Source organism: Psammomys obesus, unplaced genomic scaffold, assembly GCF_907164565.1.
Source record: "Psammomys obesus unplaced genomic scaffold, mPsaObe1.curated_primary_1811, whole genome shotgun sequence".
NCBI classification, from domain to species: domain Eukaryota; kingdom Metazoa; phylum Chordata; class Mammalia; order Rodentia; family Muridae; genus Psammomys; species Psammomys obesus.
In genome coordinates this window covers 1,213,936-1,238,006 of record NW_026596149.1, presented here as the reverse complement: position 1 = coordinate 1,238,006, position 24,071 = coordinate 1,213,936, and the positions used below count along the sequence as shown (strand labels likewise).

Here is a 24,071-nt window from a genome sequence, read left to right as displayed (position 1 = left end):
GGGAGCAACTGTGTTTATGAAACCGTTCATTCCCCTTCCCTTCTCATCATCAGTGTCCTTTCTTAGACCTTCCATGGATACTCCTCCTACCCTTATTCTCTTATTGTGTTCTCCTTTCTTGCCTACACTTTACTTACTAATGCACTCTTCTGAATCCTACATTCCTCAGAGGTCAGGTCTGTATTTTATTCATCTTCAGACTCTCTGTGGCTCTCTCATACCCCAGCCTGCATAGATTCTCACTAAATGCAATCATGAAAAATACTATTTAGGTTAACATGTTCCTATCAAACTTTCTGGCAGTGTTTTATGTACTAAGGTCAATACCTTAGTATTGGTCTGTAAATGAGGCTGTAAAATGAGCTGTTTCTAGCACATTCCCAGTAGAAACAAGAATGCCTCCTTGTCTTCCTATTTCTCCTTTCCATCAGTGTAATATGACAGTGGTTATTTTCCCTGGAGTTTAATATGAGGTTAACAGTGAGGGAGAAAGTCTGGCTTTCTCAGATGTAGTAAAGGATGAAGAGAAATGCATATTTTTTTGGCCTTTTATTTCTTTGCTTGTTTGTTTTCCTCTTGAAAGAGTAAGTTCTGCGAGGTGCACTCACCTGTGGTAGAAAGTAAGCTAGCTCCCCAGTAAACAAACATAAAAATAAGCTGGACATGGTGGTACATGCCTTTGAGCTCAGCACTCAGGGAGGAAGAGGCAGGCAGATCTCTATGGGTTCGAGGCCAGCCTGGTTTACATAGTGAGTCCAGCACAGCCAAGGCTACACAGAGAAACCCTGTCTCAGGAAAAACAAAACAAAACAAAACTAAATAAGATACTGTATACATTATTCCTGAGGACGAAATTTGCCTTTACACAGGGTAGGTTATTGCCATTATCTTCAAACTCATAAACTAAGAATTATGGTTTTACAACAGTGAGCCTTACTTCACTGTTATAAAACATCACAGATCTCTCCCCCTAGCCTGGGGAGCTGATACTATCCACCAGTCATGCTTTCTCCAGATCCTGAAGCTGTACCAGTAAGCAAGACAGATGTTGTAACCACAGCTACCAGACCTAGCTGACCAGGAGATAGGAATAAGCAATGAGAGATGCTGGCATCGACATCTGTCGGTTTTCTGATGAGTTCCAGGCTGTGCAAAGCTTTCCCTTCACTCCAGCGTTGTTCACATCAGTGGTCGCTGAGGGTCTTGGTTATGATCCATGAGCTCCAGGGTGCCCATCTTACCTGTGCCTTTAGGATGACTGTGTCACAGCTGCTGAGGAACCAGCCAGCAAATCTCAGCACAGAGTCTGTCCAGAACTTCTTCCCTCCACACTCCCTGTCTTCATTTCTTCAGAGGCAGGAGGAGAGGCAACTTTTGACTGATGCAAATCTCATCCTTCCTGCTGCGTGGCCACTTGCTTTTCCTTACACTTTTTTTGAGAGGTTATGACAACATGAGCCATATTGTATTTATAAACATCACGTGTTTCCTTGATCTGGCTGCAGTTTCTGCCAGACAGCACACAGGGAAGAAACATTTCTCGTTGGCTCAGCATTGGTTTTCGTTATGCTGATTTCCGGAACAGGAGAAATGCATTCCTGCTCAGCTTTAACTTTCATAGAGAAGTAATACCTCTGAATGTCTGTGAAATAGTTTTAACAAGGGTAGATATTGCTCCTTTAAACCACATGTTTTGACTAAAAGCTTCCTTCTGTTAAAAAGCAAAGCCTAGCATTTAGTCACCATGAAGAGAGACAGAGCTAGAAGCATTCGACAGAGGGGTGGTTCTGAGGTCTCTTCCAGTCTAGAAAGTTTCTTCTAGAAAAGAACAGACCACGGAAGATGAAAGGTAAGATCTGCCTTTAAAGTGGAATGCCATCCTTCCAGACTCCTCTTTCAGGCTCCGGCTTGGATTGTATCCTTTACTTTCTTGTGCTGTCTAATGTTTTCACCCCAGTGAGGAGCTGTAGCTGGAGGTTTTGCATGAACTTCTTGCTGCGTTGAAAGCGATCTCATTGTTATTGAAATAGCTCTGTTTTGAAAGATCTCTTTACAGATCTTTAATCTATCAATCTGAGAGCCTGTTTCTGTTTAACCTTGTAGTTTAGGAAAGGTTTTGAAGGGTCAGTGCCGCTTGCCTGATCAGGGCTCTTTCATTTATGCGTTTGTGGCAGTCTTCAGTATTACAGATGCTGCCTTCCCTTCAGTTCTAAAATCAGTGAAGAGAAATGAGAGAAAACTGTAGCATTCTAGGGAAGTTACTGGATTCGTTTTCCTGTGAAATTCATTTTAAATTGTTAAATTATTTTAGTTTGGGGAAAAAAATAAGATATCAATTTAAGCTTAAGCAAGGAACATTGAACAGTGTTCAGTCTTTAAACAGCCTGTTATGTGGACTTTAATGATTGCCTGAAGGTCTTTGACAGAAATCATGCTTTTGTTGTTGTTTATTTTGTTTTGTTTTTTGTGGTAATGATTCTGTCACACTACTGAGGAACGTTCCCTTTTTAACCCTGTCAGCCTCCTCTTAAAGAAACACATGCGTGGATCTGCTCGTCCACACTGGAGTGCTTTGATCCCAGTCTAGATAATGTAAACATGTGGAAAATTGTCAACCAATATGATCTTCATTCCATGTGCCATTTCATATAGTTATCATGGTAACCCTACGGCATAAATACTATGACACCCATTTTAAGACTGGAAAATTGAGGCTGAAGGTGGTGAAGTGGTAAGTACTAAGCAGCAGAGTTGAGATTTGAACGTAGGCTTTCTCTCCTGAGCCTTTGCACCTGTCTCTTATGTCACCTGGCGTCACCAATACCTGAGTGGTGAAGGCATGGAGCCACTGCGGAAGTAGGGAATAGTTAAAATGTCATATCTACGCAGTGTCAAAATACTCTCTTGTACTTTAGAGGGTCTGGTTGTTTTTTTTTTGGGGGGGGGGGTCTCTTGTTTATTTGGTTTTTGTAAATTGGGAGCCTTCAAAGCCTGAAACTGCACCAGGCTGATGTTTATACTTACCTCGGGACCAGGTTACAAGTTAAGTGCCATAAAGGCAGTCAGCACAGATAGAGCGGTGACAATAAAATCAACCTGCATGAGTGGTTATTTCTGTTGCAGGCTTTTACTGTCGCTTTTCCACAAAGGCTAAGCTGTTGGGGGATGGGGAGAACAAAACACAAAATAAAACAAAACCAAGTGTATTTGTAGGACAGAGCAGGGAGTGTATTTGTGCTTTTGATAGTGGAGTTGGGAGTCTTTAAAAGAGGCCGCTCCTGTGCGCACCCTTTCAGGAGGCCGGGAATAGTGGTGAAGAGCCTTGATGGGGAGGCTCCAAAGTTGGGGCTGTAGGCTTGGTTTAACCTTCACCGGCGTCCTGCCCAGTCCCTTCTGAAGACACAAACATCAGCTCAAAGGTGGGAAATACCTGGGAATTTATTATGCAAAGTTCTCAGCAGGGATGTGGCTACTGCTATGACTCAGGGCTGGGGTTTCAGGATCAAGACAGCCTGTGCCCCGACCCACCAGAGCAAACTATGAAAATCTCAATGCAAATCTCCTTCTGTGAATCAGTATATACTAATGACTATATTGTCGTTGTTTTTAAATCCAGGGTTGGCCAAACAACCAGCCTACTAAATATAAGCTGAAGCAGCTTCCCTCCTCTGCAGAAGCTCAACAGCCCCCATCTGCCACTGCCCTCTGCTTCTCAAACCCAAGTCATACCTCCTGTCTTTGATATTAGGGTGGCCTTTGTTTGGGATCACATATCCTCGTCTTCCTGCTGTAAACTTCCTTCATACAGGTTGTTCCCTGCCTGCGCTTTCACTATTCCATGTGGGTTTCTGCCAGACAGTGCCAGATTGAACCTTCCTATCTCTGCCCAGGCTTCCTGGGTCTGGCATCCTGCTCCAAGGCAGGCTGACCATTTTTTGTACCTTTCCCAAAATATCTCAGGTGAGTATGCTATTTTCATATACATGTAAGTATAGAGAGAATAGTATGTTAATACCGTGTTTCTAAGGTCCATGTCACCGTAGTGACATTTCTGTCTGCAGTACTTTTCCCCATGGGTGGTAGCTTTGCTTGTATGTAATTTCTAGGAGCAAGAAATGTTTCATCTGCTTTTGAGGAAATACTCCTTTGGATTTATGACTCAGGAAATATACTCGACCTGGAAGGTTGGTGTTCCTTCCCTAAGTGACTCAGTCTGACTAATTTGAAGTCTTTGGGCTTACGTGCTAGAAAGAGGGTCTTAGGCATCCTCTTTTGTAAACCATTCACCTGGAAGTTCTGATCCAAGAGGCTTAGCATGGTTGGAGAGATTTGGGTTTACAGATCAAAGGAGGAATGAAAATAGGACAGGAGCTCAACTGCCCACCTCTGACCAGCCCATCATCCTCATCCCTTGGCACCACATGTTGGTCTCTGCTTTTGTTCTCATTTTTCTGGGTTTCACTTGGGGGCAGGGTGCGTGCATGTGCGTGTGTGTGTTTGAGAGAGAGACAGAAAGAAACAGGTTCTCTGTGTAGGGCTCCATGCAGACAGTAAGCTACCACGTCCAGCTTCCAGCATGCTTCCTGGTAGCCTTGGGAAGACGGTATACCTGACTCTTCACAGTCAACTATGGCTATAGGTGGTACAACAGCTTGGTTTCATTTTTCCTCCAAAAAGCATCCCACAGCTCTCTTCTTGATTTTCGTACTAATAATGAACCAGAATTCCTGTCAGAGTTAGGCTTCATTAATTGGAAATGCATGGGCCTGCACCAAAAATAGATTTTGAACTAACCAAATTTAGATTATCCTGTATTTTTATGGAAAGGGAATAGGTCAAGTCAATTGAGAAACAGCAGCTGCTTCAAATTATGAGGTACTTGGGATAGAAAGAAAATGTATTGGCTGAACGAAGTTGTGCGGCGCTGCAGAGGCGTCCTCAGTGCTCAGTTCCTCTGTTGGAGCAGGTCTTGCCTGTGGTCCTTCCGTGTGCAGCTTTCTGTTCTACACCTGAGCTACTCGCAAGGTTGTCCTCCCCTGTACCACTGGATGTTAGTCGACATAGGAAAGGGGCTTTCACCCTTCTGATCTTGCGGTGGAGACCACACTCTGAATCCCCGGCTGGCCTGAATGGCTGTATTACAGGTGTGACTGCACTGCTTACATCTTAGTCATTGTATAATTTTGTCCTTAATGATTTTTAAAAAAGATTTGTAAGACCAAGGGCCTGGGGACTAATGAGGGTTGTTGTTTTGGTCACCGGTTTTTAAAGCAATTAAAGGTCAGTCTAAAACCCACTTAAGGGAAATTGTTACATAGAGTAAGGTTAGAGCCTAAGTAGTAAACTGGTCTTGTGGTTGCAAAGAGTTAATCCCATGAGTTAAGACTTTAGGATGAAGTCTAAGCTGGAGGTCATGGAAGGTGTAATTATTACAGATTGTATACAACTGAAAAGAATGAATCATTTTGTTGTCAAAATTGCATCTTATCCCATTTGAAGAGTTCTTATTATTCACAAAAAAGAGGAGACATTCCTAAAGTCATTTTGTTCAGATATATTTCCTTGAGGCCTCTCCTAATGAAAGGTGTGAATACCTGGGGCTTCATTTAAGCCACTGTTCAAGCAGCACTGAGTCATGCCACACTCCTAAAGCATGGGCAATGTGCTTGATTCATTTGGTAGGTCCACACATGCACTGGATTTCATTCATTTTTTTTTCCTACATTTTCTTGTGACATCAAAGGTCATGGTTTACCTTGTCATTTTCACCCTTTGAACCCATTACTTCTCATTTTCTCTGTTAAGGAAGAACACCAAACACAGCGTTATGGGGCAAGAAGTCAAAACGGGCCCACAACCAAAAATTTCTATAGAGTGTCTGAACGTGTGTATCTCATCTAATACCACGCTGGGCACCCTCATTTAAGATGAGCACATAGAATTGTGTCTTAGACTTACTTCCAAGGAGAGACATTGATTACAGCTTCTGAAGATGGTTGGCACCACGTAGTTGTGAGTGAAGGACCATTCTAGATGCATCTCTATGAGGTAGATAGCATTTTTGCTTTCTTTTAAAAGCAAATCTAAAAATATATTTCCTAGCAGCTGTTTGACTGCAAAACAAGAAGGAAGAAGGATCTGCCCCACTGCGGAGTAATTTACTCAAGCAGCTATCTCCAGGGTCAGACCTCATCACTTCAGAAGTCTGCTGAAGATTTCACTGTGTATATTTAGACCAAGGAGCCTATTAGCTTGTGATCCAAGAGAACCTCTGTATTCTCATAAAAATGAGAAATGGGGCAGTATTGGCAAGCAAGTCTATAATTATGTTAATGTAGCCATTTTAAGACTGGAATGTGTTGTTTTAAAATGTTTCTGTATTTTTATTATTCATAACAATGATCTGGAGAAATTTAGAAAAATGCTAGCAAGTTTCTATTCTGTATCACCTTGTGACTAAGGCATAAAATGAGTCAAATAGGAAATTTTGAGTCACATTTTTATTGAAAGATATGCGTTTGTGTATATATTGTATCTTCATAATATAAAAACCGACTGCACGAAAATGTAGGTTTTTATAGTACCATGGACTGAATCCAGTGTCTTCACATGCTATGTAGTCGCTTTTCCACTTAACAATGCCCCCGATCCACTTTTTACGTTTTCTCTTAAGAATAGGTTCCAAGACTGTCCTTTGACTCAGTCTACAGCACAGGAAAACCGTGAGTCTTCAGTCTTCCTGCTTCAGACTCCTGAGTAGCTGAGGTTACAAACCGATGCTACCAGTCACAGCCCAAATGTATTTTTATGTTTTAAGTATTCATATAGTGAACATCTGTGAAACACCAACTTAATCATGGGTGTTCAGTAAGAAAATATGTCCATTTTCTTTGGATCTATATTTTTCTCATAGACCAAAAACAACAATTAATGTAAAAATGCCAGCCTGTATCATTTGTACAAAAGAGTGGGCATCATCATACATGCACACTCTCCAAAATTATTTATTATTATATTTGTTTTGTTTTTCAAGATAGGGCTTCCATGTGTGTAGCTGTGGCTGTCCTGAAGCTCACTCTGTAGGTCAGGATGACCTTGAATTCACAGGGATCCTCCTGCCTCTGCCTCTCAAGTGCTGGCATTAAAGCTGTGCTCCAAAATTTAATTTTGAGCAAAGGTTCCCAGAAGTCTGTTGCTCATGTGAATGTATAACAAGCCAAGATGGATTCTGAATTGAGGATATTCTGAAAATGTACAAATTACCTTTAACTAATTGACTCAGCAATCCTTACCAACATCAGGAAACAGATAAGCGCCAACTCATGTGTCAGTGCTACTACTGTGGTAGGTATCTAGAGAAACAGAAGGGCAGATTTAACCTGGCTCACACTCTCAGGGGCTTTAGTCCATACTCAGCTGGCTCCATTGTTTCTGGGCTTGCTGTAAAGAACAGTCTGGCAGAGATTGGGAGAGGAGAGCTGTTCGCTCCATAGAAGGAAACATGAAAGAGACAACGGCAGAGGAAGGGGTTCAGGGCAACACATAGCCCTCAAGGACATTCCCCTAGCCAGGAACTTAAAATGGCAGCACCTCTGAAAGTATCCATCCCTTCCAATAATGCCATTGGATTTTATGCCTACCAATGGATGAATCCCCTGATGAAGGCAGAGCCCCGTGTTCCAGTCACCTGTGAGGTATTCTGTCTACCGACTGTTGACCATGCCTTCAACATGTGAACCTTTAAGGATTTAAAGACGATTTTCCTAGCTGATAAGATAGAAAGGGAGAGTGCAGAAATCTAGCTAATTACTAATTTACCAGTAACTTATTCAAGTTTGCTTGTTGTACCAGTTAGAAGGGAATACAGAGTCTATGGTGGTTTGATTGAGATGCATCTCCTGCAAGCTTACATGAATGCTTGGTCCCCGCTTGGTAGCACTGTTTGGGGAGGTGTAGGAGCGTGGCCACCCTGAAGAAGTCTGTCACCTGGAGTGTGCTAGGAGAGTATATAGCCTCTCACTACTCTTAGTTCACTCTCTGTTTCATGCTTGCTGTTAAGAGATGTGGCCTATCAGCTCCTTGTGCCTGTCATGTACTGTCCTGCTTCCCTGCCAGGACACACACACACACACACACACACACACACACACACACACACACACGAGGCCAGAACACAACAAAGGGAAGTTGGTTCTCATCTTCAACCATATGGATCCCCAGAATTGAACTCAGGTCATCAGGCCTGGCTGTCAGCACCTTTACCTGATAAACCATCTCACTGACCAAGCAAGAATATTTTCTTATATCTTCTCCTCAAAGATGAAGTCTTTGGGATAGTAGTGGTTCTCAATCTTCCTAAGGCTATGACTCTTCAATACAGTGCCTCATCTTGTGGTGACCCAAAACCATAAAATTATTTTGTTGCAACTTCATAACTATAATTTTGCTATTGTGATGAATTATATTTTAAATATCTGATATGTGGCCCCAAAAGGGTTGCAACCCACAGGTTGAGAACCACTGTACTACGATAAGGCATACATTGCCTATATTCATTTTCTTCATCCTCCTTTTTCACTTTGTCTTGCCTCATAGCTCACTGAGGGACCATGAATATTTGTTAGTGATATTAAAAAATAATGTGAATTTTTCATGCATTTTTATACCCCACATACTGTACAAATGATTTAATTCATTTAATATTCATGGCCCCAGAAGGATAAGCACGGAAGCCATTTCTGGAACAACTTAGCAGCACAATTAGAGGCTCAGGGGAACTCAGTGTCAAGGCCCCGGTGAAGTTTGGGAAACCATGCTGGAGAAGAGGTTTCTAGGCGAAACCAAGCCTGTTTAACCACACTCTGCCCCTTTTCTTCAGCAGCACGATGGGGAGCGCAGCAACTGTTGAAGTTTGTTAAATTCTCTAAAAACATTGGAAAGGGTATGGTAGGAAACTAGTTATATATGTCAACATAGCAGAGGAGAGATTATCAGCTTAGAGCCAACGTCTCAGTATCGTGATTTTAAGACCCATGTCTTCCTTTCTTTCCAGGAGAAATTACCTAATGTTGTTTTTCAGAAAAGGGAAGAAATTTAAGTGAAAACAACACACACACACACACACACACACGCACGCACGCACACATGCACACTCTGAAAAGAGGGAGAGGCTGAATGTTGGTTTGAGCAGTGAGAGAAAGTATGTTGTTTTGATTCAACCTGGAGTTTGTTTATCTTTAAAGTGGAAGCAATGCTCTTGGTGCTAGTTAGGGACTTTGAAAAGTGCTCCCCAGATCACAAAGCCTTTTCTTCATGTGCCTTACTACACTCAGAATTCTTTTGTTTTAGGGGATAGCACTTGGGAAGAACAACTAGACAGTATCTCCCTCCTTACATAATGTAGGTATTTTGTCATATGGAGTAAGTCATCTCTCCAGGAAGTCGCTGAGCTTCTAACTCCTCCTTTGGTTTCTTATGACTTCTTTGGTTGCAGGAATGCAAGGCCTCCCCTGGAAGCGAGATGCCCACAGTCCTGGGTGTGCACTCTTGGAACATTGAAAAGCAGATCTAGAGTCTGAGGTGGAGACTTTCCCTCTCAGGGTCAGCCTGGTTGAGAAGAGATGGCGATAGCTGGATTGATTCCTCCATCTACTGGAGCAGGGCAGGGCAGGGCAAGGCACAGGCAGAGATGCTGCCAAGCTCAGCCTCAGGGCATTCATGACTCCCAAACTGGTTGTCTTTGAGGCTGTTATTTATCCAAATAAGGCAAGGCAGTGGTTTTGCTGACCAGCTCAGATTTCTGAGCCATATTCATTGGCTGGCTAACTTGATATTTGAACTGAAAACACAAAGGTATTCCTTTGAAATAGAGCACTCTTGTGGGGTTCATGGATATCCTGGAGTCATTGTTTCGAAGACTTTCCCCTGCATTTTTAGATGATGTGGATACGGTCTGGTTTGTTTTACCCTTGTTTTCTGGCTCTTGGAACAAGCAGCAGAGATGCCTTTGTTCAGATATCTCTGGACTTGATTTTGCACCAAAATAATACTCAACCTCAGAGCCTTCTAAGGTCAGAACCCTACACTGATCTCTAGATACTGAACTTTAAGATTGCTGTGGTATCTCATAGATTCTGGGCCTGGCATTTACTTTTGCATGAGACAGTTGAAGTTCTGGGTCAGTTTGTTCATCTGGAAAATGAAGATGACATTAGATAAAAATAACTAGAGATTCAACGGGATAAGTCTGGAAAGCAATTGATAAATAGGAAATCTATAAAAACATTCCTTTCTTTTCCTGTGTTCAACATCTTCTGGCAAATTTAGCTGGATGTATTTACTGATAGAGAAATCATAGGTAATCGTGAGTGCCACCCAAAGTGTGATTTCAAAAGACTCTCATTCTGTAGATTTTGAGATTATTTGTTTATTGTATTCATTTAGGTGGCTTTTGCTGGATCCTATTTTGAATATACAGTGCATTTTCCTTCTAAACTATGCCTTCTTCAAAGGTGAGAGTTGTTGGGAAGCAAAAGAAACCTATTGTAAGTACTAGCATTTCATTTTTAGACTCCATTTAATCCTAGGGAGAAACTAAGTTTTAAGGTCCCAGGCCCTAGGGGAACTAGGGACTTCACTGTATCTGACCAGCTTCTGTTGTAAGAAAACAGTTGTCTGAGTCCAGCCATTTCAGGGACAACCTCCCCATCTTGCTGGCAGAGTCAAACTAAGTTCATGAGCCTAGGCCCAGGAACCAACTCCTATCCTAATTGGTGGAAACTCCTTTGTGTCAAAATATGATTGGACAATGCTATAGCCCCCATCCTGCTTTCCCTCACCTATGGTTTCATCCTTTATGCTGTAAAATGTCCCTTCAGGGTTGAAGTTCAGCTCCCAAGTCTGTTCTGTGGCCCTGATTGATCAGTAGTGGCTTGATTACAATAAAGTTTTGTCATCTGCATTGTCCTGGTATTTGTGTTATGTTGGATTTAAATGGAGCCCACAACAAGGATTATGTCCTGTTTGATTTGGTTTGTTTTAGACAGGGTCTCACTATGTAGGCCTGGCTCTCTTTGAACTCGTTATGTAGACCAGGCTGTCCTTGAACTTACAGAGATCTGCCTGCCTCTGTCTAGGATCAAAGGCTTGTGCCACTACGCCCAGTGAGGATTATATCGGTTGTAACCCTGGGTTTCCACAAATTGTAGTTACTCAATAAACACTCCATGAATTCACACAGTCATCTTTTTTGGAGTGGGCTTTACAGAGCATCTTATTTAAACATTAAGAAACTCATGTTAATTCCCAAATTAGAGTGCAGATTCAGTGATTCATTCAAAAGTCGTGTTGCTTGCCCTCCATCACTCTGATTTTTTTAACCTTTTTATTTATTTATTATTGTCTTTATTGGTGTGTTCATGTGTACACACACCAGCATACAGGCATGCACATGGTTGGAGATCAGAGGATAATTTCTGAAAGTTGGTTCTCTCCTTCTACCTTGAGTTCCAGGGACTGAGCTCAGGTTATCAGGCATATGGGACAAGTGTAATTACAAAGGTAATTGCCATAAGGACTGTTTTGATAGGAAACTCCATTGTTGTTTCACATGTTTGTTGGGGGGTTGAAGCTGATGACTTTATAAATAAATGGTTGTCCTCCAGTGTTCTCTCCCAGGGTTTGTTCTTATACAATCCTTTCTTCTCTTGACACATTATCCAGTATTCAGTTATGGATAAAAATGATGGCACAACAAAGCACCTTTCATCACCCACAGCAGACTCTGTAATGCAGCTCACCTTGTATTATGTTTGCTCTGCTAAGCAGTAATGGAACCAGCACACATCCCCCGAGGAAAAGGGGTGGGGCTACTAAGTGACCATTTGGTTTCCAAATTCCGCCATTCATCCATATAACTACCATCATTTCTTTAATAGGGCCCTGAAAACTCTGTTTCTCTAGTCGACAGTTGCAGTGATTACAATTCTATATAAATCATTTTGAACTCATGTGGTAAGTTTAGACTTGCTATATCATCAAGTTAAAATATGCACTTGTCTTAATTTTCACATTGTTGCAATCATCTTAAAGCTATTTGCTATGGTATCTAAATTTCTTCAGTCATAACATAGGGTCCAGAGAAGGGACCTGTACCTCTGTCATTGCTTAATGAATTTCTGAGAGATATGCACTACTTAACTCCTAGAGATATGGTCCTTAGAATGGTGCGTTTAGCATAACTGTAATCATGATGCTCAGGAACTTTAATCAGAAACATTCCAGATATTTTGGTGTATAAGTGATCTGTGTGTGTACATATATATGTATATCCATATATAATATTTGTGTCCAATTTCTCTTCCCATGGCTTCAGCTCTCTAAGGTCAATCTTGGTTTGTCTAAAATTAATCAATAGAAATTCAAGAAATAAGCAGTTCATCAATTCTAAGTAGCTTTTATCACAGTTTATTGTTATAATTATCCCAAATGTGTGTTGTTGTAGGTTTCCTTGGGACATGTGTAAGGGACAGTGTAGTATGCATAAAGTTCTGTACTATTACAGTTTTAATCATCTAGTTAGGGTGTTGAAACATGTTCCCTACAGATGAGTATGACTAAGGTACTGTGTGTATATACTTGCTATATGATGTTGGACAAAGTCCATAACTTCCTATGTGTCATCCCCTAGCCATTGAGGATAGCAGTACCTGCCCTGTGTATCTCACTGAGTCCTGGGGCCCATAAAATAATATCGTAACTGAGGCACTCTGTATAGTGTAAAACTATTAAATGATTTTCATATGCATTTGCTTATAGAAAATGGCACATTTAGAATGCTTTCCACAGTAAAAGCATTGTAAGTTAATAATGCAATGTATTATACATTTAAGGTATATATTAATAATTAAATAGGCATTTCAGTAGCTGTTATTCAAAGGAAATAGTGTAAGCCACTGATCTGAGCACATAGGTAATACACCAGCAACGAATCTAAAGTTCTAAAAGGGATTCAGGCACAAATGGCCTTTGTCCATGCAGAAGGAGGGGTGGACGCACAGAGGTGGAGAAGGAGTCCTTTGTTCCATCTGTTGCAAATGCTTGTAAGATATGATGCTACTAACTGTGGCTGTTGAAGATGCAAAAGGGGTTGTCCTTGTTTCATGATAACCCAAGGACATCCCAGTGGGAGATCAGGTACCCAAGAGAGAGGGGAGTTGGCCTTTTATCTCTTCTTCGGCTCTGCCTGTTGCTGTGATTATGCTCGGGAGTTAGATGATGCACTTCATATTGTTTCTTTATTCCGCCTCAGCCCAGGCATCTTTAATCACTGTTGGGCACAGGGCTGGTCCATCAGATCTGGTGGTGTAGGGCTCAACTAGAGTTCTTCATGCCAAACTATTTCTGGGAATAACATGCATGTTAAATATAGCCATAAGCTAACTGCTGACTGGATCATCTCTTTACTGAGAATCCAATAATTTTGGCAACAGTCTGTCTGTCTCATGTCTGGGAGACAGTCCATTTATGAGCAAATGAGACATTAATAGATTAATAAGACCTTACAAATGACCATCCTTATAATTTTAACAGTATAAACAAGATGAGTTTGAAATATTTCCAGCATAATAATCATTTTCTTTATGACACCACTTTAATATCTATAGACACATTGGAGTTTCTCTTTACATATGTATTTCTTAACTTGATAACGAATGAGAAAGAGCAATTAGGAGTAAATTTTATTAAATATTATTGGCCTTCCCAGAGAATAAACATTATATCCTACTGAGGTAGTACTGATATTTACTGGCAAGGCCTTTCTTAATGCTAACGCAAAAGAAATAAGTTGCTTACACTTCACTTGCAGCCTTAGTCCATCCAGAGAAGAAGGGAAATGACAAAGTTTGTTTATTACAAGGTGGACAAGACTGAGAACAACCTAATGATCAGACTAGAGTACAAGATGCCAGTAGTTCGTTGCACTTGGGCTGATGGGAAGTAGTTAAGCGGGCCATTGAAGAGGGTGACCCACGTGCAGCGGGCCTGTGTAAAGCAAGCATATTGTTTCAGAAATGGCTGGCTTATTGGCCACTTTTCTGGAGCCTTGGATAGCAAATCCCTCTCCCCTTTCTGGAATCAGCTTCCTGGAGAGCATTTAACTGATCCTGATTCCCCACGGGATTAGGCTGCCTCTCAATCCTAACAGTGAATTTCTGCCCCAGTAACAAAGCCACGTATGCACTGTGCAGAGCAGAGTACCCCAGAGCACCTGGAAAGTACAGGAGATGGTTCTGATGTGGCAGGAAGGGAGGAATGGGAGAGGTAGGCGAGACTGCCTCCTGCATGGTACCACCAACTCATTGGTACCATGCTACTCACATGGTAACATGGTCAACAGAGACATCATTCTTTAAGTGCTTGTAACGCTCAGTGATGGAGAGACTGACAAGTGGTGGCCTATGAAATAGTGTGTTGATAACGGCATGCTTCACTCAACCAAAGAGCACTGAGGGTATGTTGCTCTGTTTTGGGGGTGGGAATGGTGTGGCCCCTGTTACTCCACATGTAGCCCCTTGGAACAAGCAAGTCTGGCACATGGAGACATTGGGGAAATCACTCAAAGAACCATGCTGTACCCTGTGCCAATAAACAAAGACATTGGAGGTGCAGTAGTATGTGGCTTCCTCTGACAATGAAGGCCAGCCTCTATGTCCCCATTCCTGGAAAGCCCTCCTGTGACCCAACAAAACCTGCCAGATGTGTACCAGATGCCTGGGAGCTGAAAGTGTATGCTTCCCATAGCCTGGTGAGAAATAACAAACCCTTACTGATTAGATTTAAAAAATCAAAACACAGGTTTTCAAATCCCTTCTCCTCTTTCTCAACCTCTTAGGTGGCATCTGTTACAACCACTTCATCAAAATACTGTTTCTAATGGGACATCTTAGGAGACCGGTGGGCACCACTCTCCCCCTCCCTTAATGACCATGAGCAACTCAGTGGTAGCAAACAGTTCTTCTGGTGAGTTCTCAGTGCTGACTGCCTTTGGACTTCAGAGACGTCACAGAATTCTTTTGGTCAGCAAGAACAACCTCTGACAGTCTGAAAGTGTTTTTTTCTTAAATGTACAGGCAGCCATGTGTGTGGTAGTGGGGTGTGGCTTAAGGCCAGCCAGTGTCTGAGGTTCCTTGTTGCAGGATTTCCAGCTGGCTGTTGTATTGTCCCTGAGGGCTCAGAGAGCAGGGGAGTGACTAGGGGAGTGCCTCTGTGAGCCTTGCCTTTTGCCTCACTCACCTTTTGTTAGCCAGGTGTTGGCACCTTACCTCCAGCGAGCCCCTTCTGCAGGACACAAACCTTCTTTTCCCTATCTCCCTGGAAGAGCAGGCTGCACTTGGTACGTACATTCCCCAGGGAAGGCCTCTGGAGAACCTCTGGCTTTCTCTTCCTTGTTGCCTAGGGTGGGGCTGCCAGGCACTGCTTGCTTTTCTCAGACCTTGTCTTTCAGCAGCTGTGGCTTGCCCTCTCTTTTTCCCTCATTTCAGCTGCGATTTCCAGAATGATAGCCATTGCTAGCCCTGTGCTTCAGAGGACCAACAGCTCAGCCTGGTTAAAAAACTAGCTGATTAATTAGTAGACAACCTCTTCCCCTCCCTGCACTCCTTTTTTCCTTCAGGTATCACAAACCTGGGAAGGAGACAGATTGCCTTTACTTGCCAATAACAAGACTTCAAAAGTCTAGCTGAAGAATTAAGTTTGAATTCTGGGCTAGTTCCTTCTGTCTCTCTCTCTCTCTCTCTCTCTCTCTCTCCCTCCCCATCACCCATAACAGGAAATTGCTCCTATAGTTGGGCCTTGGGGAAGGTAATTGGCACATTGAGTTCTCTGTCGATTTTGCTCCTTCGTGGCTGGCTTTTGGTCTGGTTTAAGGATCCTCTTGGCTTTATGTAGAACCTATTTGGTGGCATAGCTTTTCTTGTTAACCCATTTACCCAAGGCTCTCAGCACTGAGTGCCTTCCTTGCTCTGTTTCCTTGTAAGTAATTGTTGAAGGATTGAGTCACCCACGCAGTAGCCTGTGGTTGGATGTGGGCTGAGGTTACTCAGTGACTAATTTCCAAGGGGAGGAGAAATTGGCTTATCATTGGGAGAGCGACTTTTTTATCCATGCCTGTGGCAGCTTTGCTCTGAAGACCGCAAAACAAACTGGTCTTCACTGGGGAGCATTTCAGTATCTGAGCGTCCTAGGGTGATTTGGACTCTGAAGAGAAGGAAGTTATCTGCATTATCCAAGTGAGGGCCTAAGGATTCAGATGAGGATCTCAAACAAAGGAGTCCCATAACCCAGCGCAGAGCCAATGCCGGCTCACAGCGTCAGTTACACAGGTGGTTTCCTCGGACAAAAAGTAAGTGGCTTTAATTCTTTGAGAATGAAAACATTTCTAAGGAAGCTTTTCTGTTTTCCCTGGTTACTTTATTATGTGGTTTGATGGAGGAGGCCACATTCAGATTTGAGATTTGGAAGGGTGGGGCTTAAAATAGAGTAAGCTGAACATAATATGCCCACCCCACAAAGCATATCTGTATGTGCTGTAAACGCTGCAGAAAAAGACTTGATGTTGGGAACGTTTCCACAAAAGATGTTACATGAGCTTTTCTTTTTCACGGTAGATTTTCTTGTCTAGAAACAATTTTAAAACACTCCTTCCTATCTTACTTTCAAGAAACTTCCCCAAATGATGCTTGCCTTGTTTCAGAGTGCTTGGGGGAAATGAAATGTCCCTCTTCATGTAGCTGTCTAATACAAATGTAATTTGTACTCACCTTCAGCATTTTTGGTTAATGATGGAAGAGTGGAGCAGCCTATTGTATTATTTAATTTCTATTTGTAAGTATTCTGCCTGCATATATGTCTACATATCAGATCTCATTATAGAGATCTGATGACTTCTTCTATCTCATTATAGATGGTTGTGGGCCGCCATGTGGTTGCTGGGAATTGAACTCAGGACCTTTGGAAGAACAGCCAGCCAGTGAGTGCTCTTAACCTCTGAGCCACCTCTCCAGATGGTGGGGCAGCCTATTGAACTGGGTGTTGAAGGCAAAAACAGCAGCAGCTATCCAGAGCTACCTTGGGAATGAGACTGTGTAACACCTGTGTGCCAGCACCAGATAGACTCAAACAGCTGAGACACAATGGGGATTTGGGCACTAGGGAAAAGAGGAAAAGACAATACCTTACAAAGAAATGAGTGAGGCAGAATAGCCTGCTTCATATATTGCTGGATGAAAATTAATACTTGACTTGAATCCTGATTAGAAATTAGAAAAATCATTGTTGTGTATGTAGGTCTTCTTTTTATTTCTGTAAAATGAAAATCTGCAGTTTACATAAAGATATCAACATTAAATTTTCTAAGAGCTTCAATGATGTACATGGCTACTTTTAACTTGCCAAGAGGAATGAGGCACAGAAGAAGCCTCAAAAATGGGTGGAAAACTCAAGAGCTCAAATGGTCAACTGTGGTCCTGTGTGCGAGTGTCTTGCTTATCTTACCTTGTAAAGTTAGTCTAATTTTCTCCCAGGTTTTACTGTGGGTATTAGTATAAGAAAAGTTTGTACATATATAATATCAGGTCTTTGTCAGCAAGACAATTAAAAACCACAACCAAACAAAACTGTAGACGCCTGGAAGGTAGGATGTTACAGTCATAAGGACACTAGTTTGAACAGCAATGCTTGTTCTAAATTACAAACTGTTAAAGCTTATCTGCCCCATAGCCAATAAAACAGGTATCTTGAGAGTTCTTTAAAGTCTTGTTTTTACAGCTCGCCATGAGGTTTCTTCCTCGTCTTCCAAGCCTTCTCCCATAGCCTAAGTAAGCCACCTTCAGCTACTATATGGAGTGGAGTTATCTCATGTTAAGAGTTTGCTCTTATAGATTTGAAAACCATGTTTTCCCAGGGCTTAATGGGATTATCATGTCATCCTCTTCTGGGGCTCCATTTAGAGCAGAGAGTGAAATAATCAGGGTGCTTTTTAAAGCTCAGTCTTGGGAAGTCAGACATAGCCTGGCAAAGCAACATGAGCATTTTGCCAGAGAGTGCTGACTTGTATGCCACTGGTATTGATGGAGACATTCAACCTCGGGTTAGCTGTTTAGTCATTGAGTGTTCAGTGGCTAATGCAATGGTTCATTCAGTGGACCCATTAGACGATGGCAAGATTATTTTGAAATAGAAAAGACAGAGATGATACCCAGTGTGATCAGCAGGTTTGTGACACTGATGCCTATGAGCTAGGGTCCATCCTCATTCATGAAAATTCTGTAACTGATTAGCACCTGGACCAAGGTGGTATTTTGACTGACACCCACATTCATCATATGAATACACAGCACAATCTTTCAGAATTATTCTTAATTCATTTATTTCAGAATATACACATACATGCCACCCGAAACTTAAATGAAATTTTTTTCTAAAAAAAAGTTTGGGTATTTCATTTCAAACATGTTTTTAATTCCTATTTGAATACCTTTGCTGTTTTTAAAAGATACATGTCTATGTCTTCATTTATTAAAATTAATTTATCTTAAGAGTTCTCTCCTGTTTACAGTCTTGTTCTCTTTTTACTCTCTTCACAGAAAGATGGATAGTTCTACTGTGGCCAGCTGGGTTGGGATCCCCAAAATCTAGAAGTCACCTAGAGCTAGATAAGAAAGAAGAAGCAGAAATGACTTTGTTAAAGCACTTGCTGGTCCCATCTTGTCAACCTTTCTAATTCCCAAGAATATAGCAACAGAACTCAATACTTGCTCGTTTGTCTTGGCTGATGTGTGATGCACACACATTGAGTCAATGTGATGTGAAGAGTTTGTCTTGATTCCTTTTGGCTGGTTACTGCATTGCATGTCATGATTATTTAGGGCATTTGGTCGGATCCTCACTGGCAGCTGAGTCAGACCCCTCAGATTTTATGACCTATAAAGCCGTTTGCTGAGCATACCTTTGCTTTTCTTGACCTTGAGCTGTGTAAGACGGTAGGAAGGTGTTGGTAAGCATCTGTGATGGTCTCTACAAACCCCCTGTTCCATGGTTATTTCGTCCATTCTAGAGAACTAACCAGGTATACTACCCCACAGTGACCGTGGGTGGGGCCCTCTGGTCTCCTGCCCTTCGTACATGAGTCATGCATATGTCAGCTGAGTAGTGAGTGGTCACATGTGCTGGAAAGTTAGGGCACCTGGAAGCAGGACTAGGTATGGAACACAAGAATAAGGACACAGGGTGTAGTTTGAATATAACAGTCAGACTTGGAGAAGAGAGCAGACTAGTCTGGAGGACATGAACTCCATGTACATGTTAAAGAGGAAGAGGGTAATGAGACAAACTATAATTTTAAGTCAGGAATCTGCTCCCTATAGGGTCTTCAAAATCACCCCACTTTTCAGAGAATCAAGAGGCCAATGTGGTGATTATTCAGGAAGCACCCAAAAAAAGTTCCACTTAATTGTTGCCTATTTGTACCTACTTTGCTTTTTCTTGTTTGTTTGTTTTTGTTTGTTTGTTTGTTTTTGTTTTTTTGAGACAGGGTTTCTCTGTATAGCCTTGGTTGTCCTGGCCTGGATTTGTAGACTAGGCTGGCCTGGAACTCACAGAGATCTACCTGTCTCTGCCTCCCTGAGTGCACCACCATGCCCAGCTCCTTCTTTGTATTTTTAATTGGCCACTTTCTTTGTAAAATCCTTTAAAGGATTCTGCATCATTGGACGACAGGCACAGAGAAGACTGATTGGCTTCGCCCTGCATTCCAATCTAGAAGTGGGGAAATGCCCTCTCAGTGGTCGGAACTAGAAAGCCTGTTTGGAGTTGTAGCCTAATACTTGCCTCTTAGAAAGGACTTGGTAAACGCTGTTCACCAAAAAATTTCTGTGATGATAGATCGGTTTCTTTTATTCAAGGCATGGGCTCTGTTTCATAGTCAATCTACTCTCCCCATCAGAACACCATGAGTCCCTCAGGTGCGCATTCTATTCTTCTTTGTTCATGCCTCCTCCTCTCTCCCATGTTCCCATCACACCTACCCTCCACCTTGACACCCCTCTGACACCTCTTGGAAGTCAGGATAAGGGACTGTGGTCTCTGTTTCCCTCTTGGGCCTTGACCAAAGTAAAGATCCATGGGCATCTTTACCTCTCCTAGACTGTGCAATGCTGTAGCCCAGATATCTAAGCTCCCTGGCCCAGTGCTCCAGCTCACAGTGGCCTGCTGCCCCAGTCCCACCACTATTTAATGGCTCCATTGGCCTATGCCATCAGGACTTTCTACTCCGCCTCCGCCATGCTTCAGGTCCCTTGTCTATCATCTCACTGTTACCTCCTTACTTCCCCTAAGCTGGTGTGCTATCTCAAAGAGGCTCAAATAAAGGGTTGGTGAGTGCATTGAGCATCTTTCCCCACTTCTTCCAGGGACCCACTTTCCTTTCTAGCCATGGTCCTACATAGCATTAGCTTGGAAAGGTGAGAAAGCGTTTATTAGTTATTTTACAGGGCTAACTATAGGAAAATGTGCTCGATTGTATGTTTTAAAAACATAATTTTAGACCCATGAATACATTAGCTTCACATTTATTAAGTGGCTTAAGAAACTGGGACCTCAATATTTAGACCATGCCATTGTGTTGTTATCATTGTGTGTATGCTCATTTTGTTTTGTTTTGTTTTGTTTGTGTGTATGTATGTGTGTGTGTGTGTATTTTCCTGAGGTTGCTCCAGCAGATTGCCAGAGACTTGGAGTTGTGCAATGGGATGCAGTGGTAGCGTGTTAGCCTCAGATATGAGGCAATGGGTTTGAATGTCAACAAAACAAACAAACAAGCAAACCTTTTAGGCCTTACATGCTACGAATGTGTTCTTGTATAGTTTCATGGGTTGTTGTTACCATTTTGACTGGAGCACTGAGGGAGATGCCATTTCCTTTTCATGTGCAGTTGCAGTCGTAGCCCCAGCTTCCTCTTCCTCCTCTGAGCCAGCAGCACAGCACCTTCTTTCTAGCCTTTCTCTCCAGAATGGCTTCTGCTGTTGTAGCCCCCAAAACTTCATTTCCTTGTTTCCCTGTTGTCTATGTAGAAGCCTGTATGATTGCAATGAGCCCGCCTACGTAATCTCTGTCACCTCAGGACCCACGGCTTTTGCCGATAAGAGGACACATTCTTATTCATTTGGTGAGAGTGTGTGGTAAGAAGTTGAGAGACATGGCCAGACTCCCATTAAGAAATTCGCCTTGTCACACTGAGACCCTTCCAAAAACATGAATATTTAAGTATGTTTTCTGATGTCTGGCTTTATTTCCAGATGCAGAGAGAAATTGTTTATGCAAGAGGAGATGGCCTTGTCACCCCCCGACCAGGATCCACAGCTCACCCACCCCATGCAATTCCAAACTCCCCACCATCCACTCCAGTGCCCCATTCCTTGCCTCCCTCTCCATCCAGAATTCCTTATGGGGGCAGCCGCCCCGTGGCTGTTCCTGGCAATGCCACCATCCCCAGGGACAGACTCTCGAGCCTGCCAGTCTCTAGATCCATCTCACCAAGCCCCAGCGCGATTTTAGAAAGAAGAGACGTCAAGCCGGATGAAGACATGAGCAGCAAAAACCTGGTTATGTTCAGAAATGAGGGCTTCTATGCTGACCCTTACCTGTATCACGAGGGACGCATGAGCATAGCCTCTTCCCATGGAGGCCACCCTTTGGATGTCCCGGATCATGTCATCGCATTTCACCGCACTGCAATCCGGTCAGCAAGTGCTTACTGTAACCCCCCACTGCAAGCAGAAATGCATATGGAACAGTCATTATACAGACAAAAGTCAAGGAAATATCCTGACAGCCATTTGCCTACCTTGGGCTCCAAAACACCCCCGGCCTCTCCGCACCGGGTAGGTGATCTGAGAATGATAGACATGCACCCTCATCTTAACGCACATGGACCCCCTCACACCCTGCAGCCAGACCGGGCCTCACCTAGTCGCCAGTCCTTCAAAAAGGAGCCTGGCACCCTAGTGTATATTGAAAAGCCTCGGAACACTCCAGGATTATCCAGCCTTGTAGACCTGGGGCCTCCTCTAGTTGAGAAGCAAGTTTTTGCTTACAGCACTGCTACGATCCCCAAAGACAGAGAAACCAGGTAAGGCACGGGCAGGGATGCTGAGGGTGGTCTGTGCCAGTGTGTTGCTGGAAGGTGCTTTCTAGATCCCAACGCAGGAAATAAAATTCTGAGCATTAGGGAAAGATGCCCTACCCTGCAGAGTTTGTGAATGAGTGGGGTAACATCATTGAGGTCTACTAGTGACCATATGAAACGAGACGGAAGCACCACAAAGGCCACCATCCCCACCTGCCCTAAACCCTGGCCCTCACAGCATTGTTCCTAAGGTAACTTGGAACTGTTGGGAAGGCCATGGTGATTAATGGAAACTGTGCAGAGTGGGTGGAAGGGCCATACACGTGTCTGCCGTAGCAAATGGATAGTGGCTTACCTGTTGCTCACAGACATTTGAGTTCTGCCAATAGAATGTGATTCTATTTTCTCATCTGGTTTTGGGAAATGGAAAGAATGAGTTTGCATGAACATGAACTGTCTGGCTTTAATACTCACTCAGGAGTTGAGCGGTAATAAGTAGAGTTTTCTAATGAATGAAACACTCTGGGTATTCAGTGTATGTCTGTGTAGATGGGGGGATGTCAGTGATGTGTGTATCAGTATGCAAATTTTATATTCTGAATGTATCTTAAAAAACCCTCCAAAATCTACAAAGTAATAGTTGAAAACCAAATTTTTATAGAAGAAAATTTCCTAGTCTGAATTGATTAAAGAGAATAAAATTAATTATAATCATAAAATTATGATGGAGTGAAGCGAAAGGAGCAATTTATCTATTTCATATAGGTTCAGAAAGGATAACATTAGGAATCAGATATTAAGTTACTCAGAACATTCTTAGAACCATTGTTCCTCACTAAAAATGTTTCCATTGCATACTGTTATATAACCTTAAAAGTCCCAACTTATGAATGGAATGTGAACTGTCTTCCTAACTTACTGTTTTCACACACAAATCAGGCCAAAACCTTGTCGCCTCTAGCAGAATTTTATCATGTGAGGCTGTCCCTATTTGTTCAGTCATAAGCAATCTCAGAGCACAAAGATTTCAGGAGAATAAAACAGGAATAAGCACGAATATTTTGGAGTCATAAATGCAGGGAAAAAATCCAACTCTCACAGTTGGAAAAGCAGCAACAGTTTACTGGCTTGAGGATATAGAACTAAGAAAAACACAGAGCTCTGAGCTAGTGCTGAGCACTTGGTAGATATGCTGACAGATGCACCCCCTGAAATGGTCTGTGGGATGCAGGTTGGGACATGGTGGGTCACGGGGGGCGGGACTAAAAGTATTTAGTGCAGTAAATTCTAAAAAAAAGAATCCGCTTCTCTGGTGTAAGGCTGAGAACTAGAATCCTTCCTCCCCACCTTTTCACCATGCTGCCCCTGCTCCGTATGGGGAGCAGAGGTCCAAAAACTTGACTTACCACCATCACATGGCATTGTTTCCATGCTGGCTTCTGGTTACATCTGTCAACAGAGGAGTCGCCCCTGTCTTAATTACCTCTCTGTTGTTGTGATAAAATACCATGACCAAAAGCAACTAAGAAGACAAAAATCTTTTTTTCACTTGTAGTTATAGAGGGATAGATGTCCGTAATGTTGAGGAAAACATTGTGGCCAGAGGCCAGAGCAGGAGGCTGAAAGATCACATCTTAACTGCACACAGGAAGTAGTATGAGAACTGGAAGTAGGGCCAGTCTGTGAACTCTCAAATCCTGTACCCCAGTTCTACCTCTTCAAGGTTCCCTAACATTCCCCAAAAGTGCTACCAACTAGGAACCAAGTATTCAAATACGTGGGGACATCTGTCATTCAGACCACCACATCCTCCTTCCCAGAACCCACTGTGGTGTCACTGAGGCAAATGCCACGGGTGCCTGGCCCACAGAGCTCCTTAACCCCATCA

At 42.6% G+C, this 24,071-nt stretch overlaps 1 protein-coding gene across 16 annotated transcripts in view; it reads left to right on the top strand.

The window, feature by feature from the left end:
• The window catches only part of Kiaa1217 (KIAA1217 ortholog), a 456,742-nt gene that overhangs the window by 376,263 nt on the left and 56,408 nt on the right, over positions 1-24,071 (top strand). For 14 of the 16 annotated variants that reach the window (XM_055593725.1, XM_055593721.1, XM_055593732.1 and 11 more), the window contains one exon: positions 21,354-22,186. In XM_055593725.1, the coding sequence (XP_055449700.1) occupies positions 21,354-22,186 (833 nt within the window). Of the gene's footprint in view, positions 1-15,295; positions 15,395-16,188; positions 16,403-21,353; positions 22,187-24,071 lie in introns of those variants that run through there. The other 2 variants (XM_055593728.1, XM_055593727.1) reach the window with 2 other exon arrangements.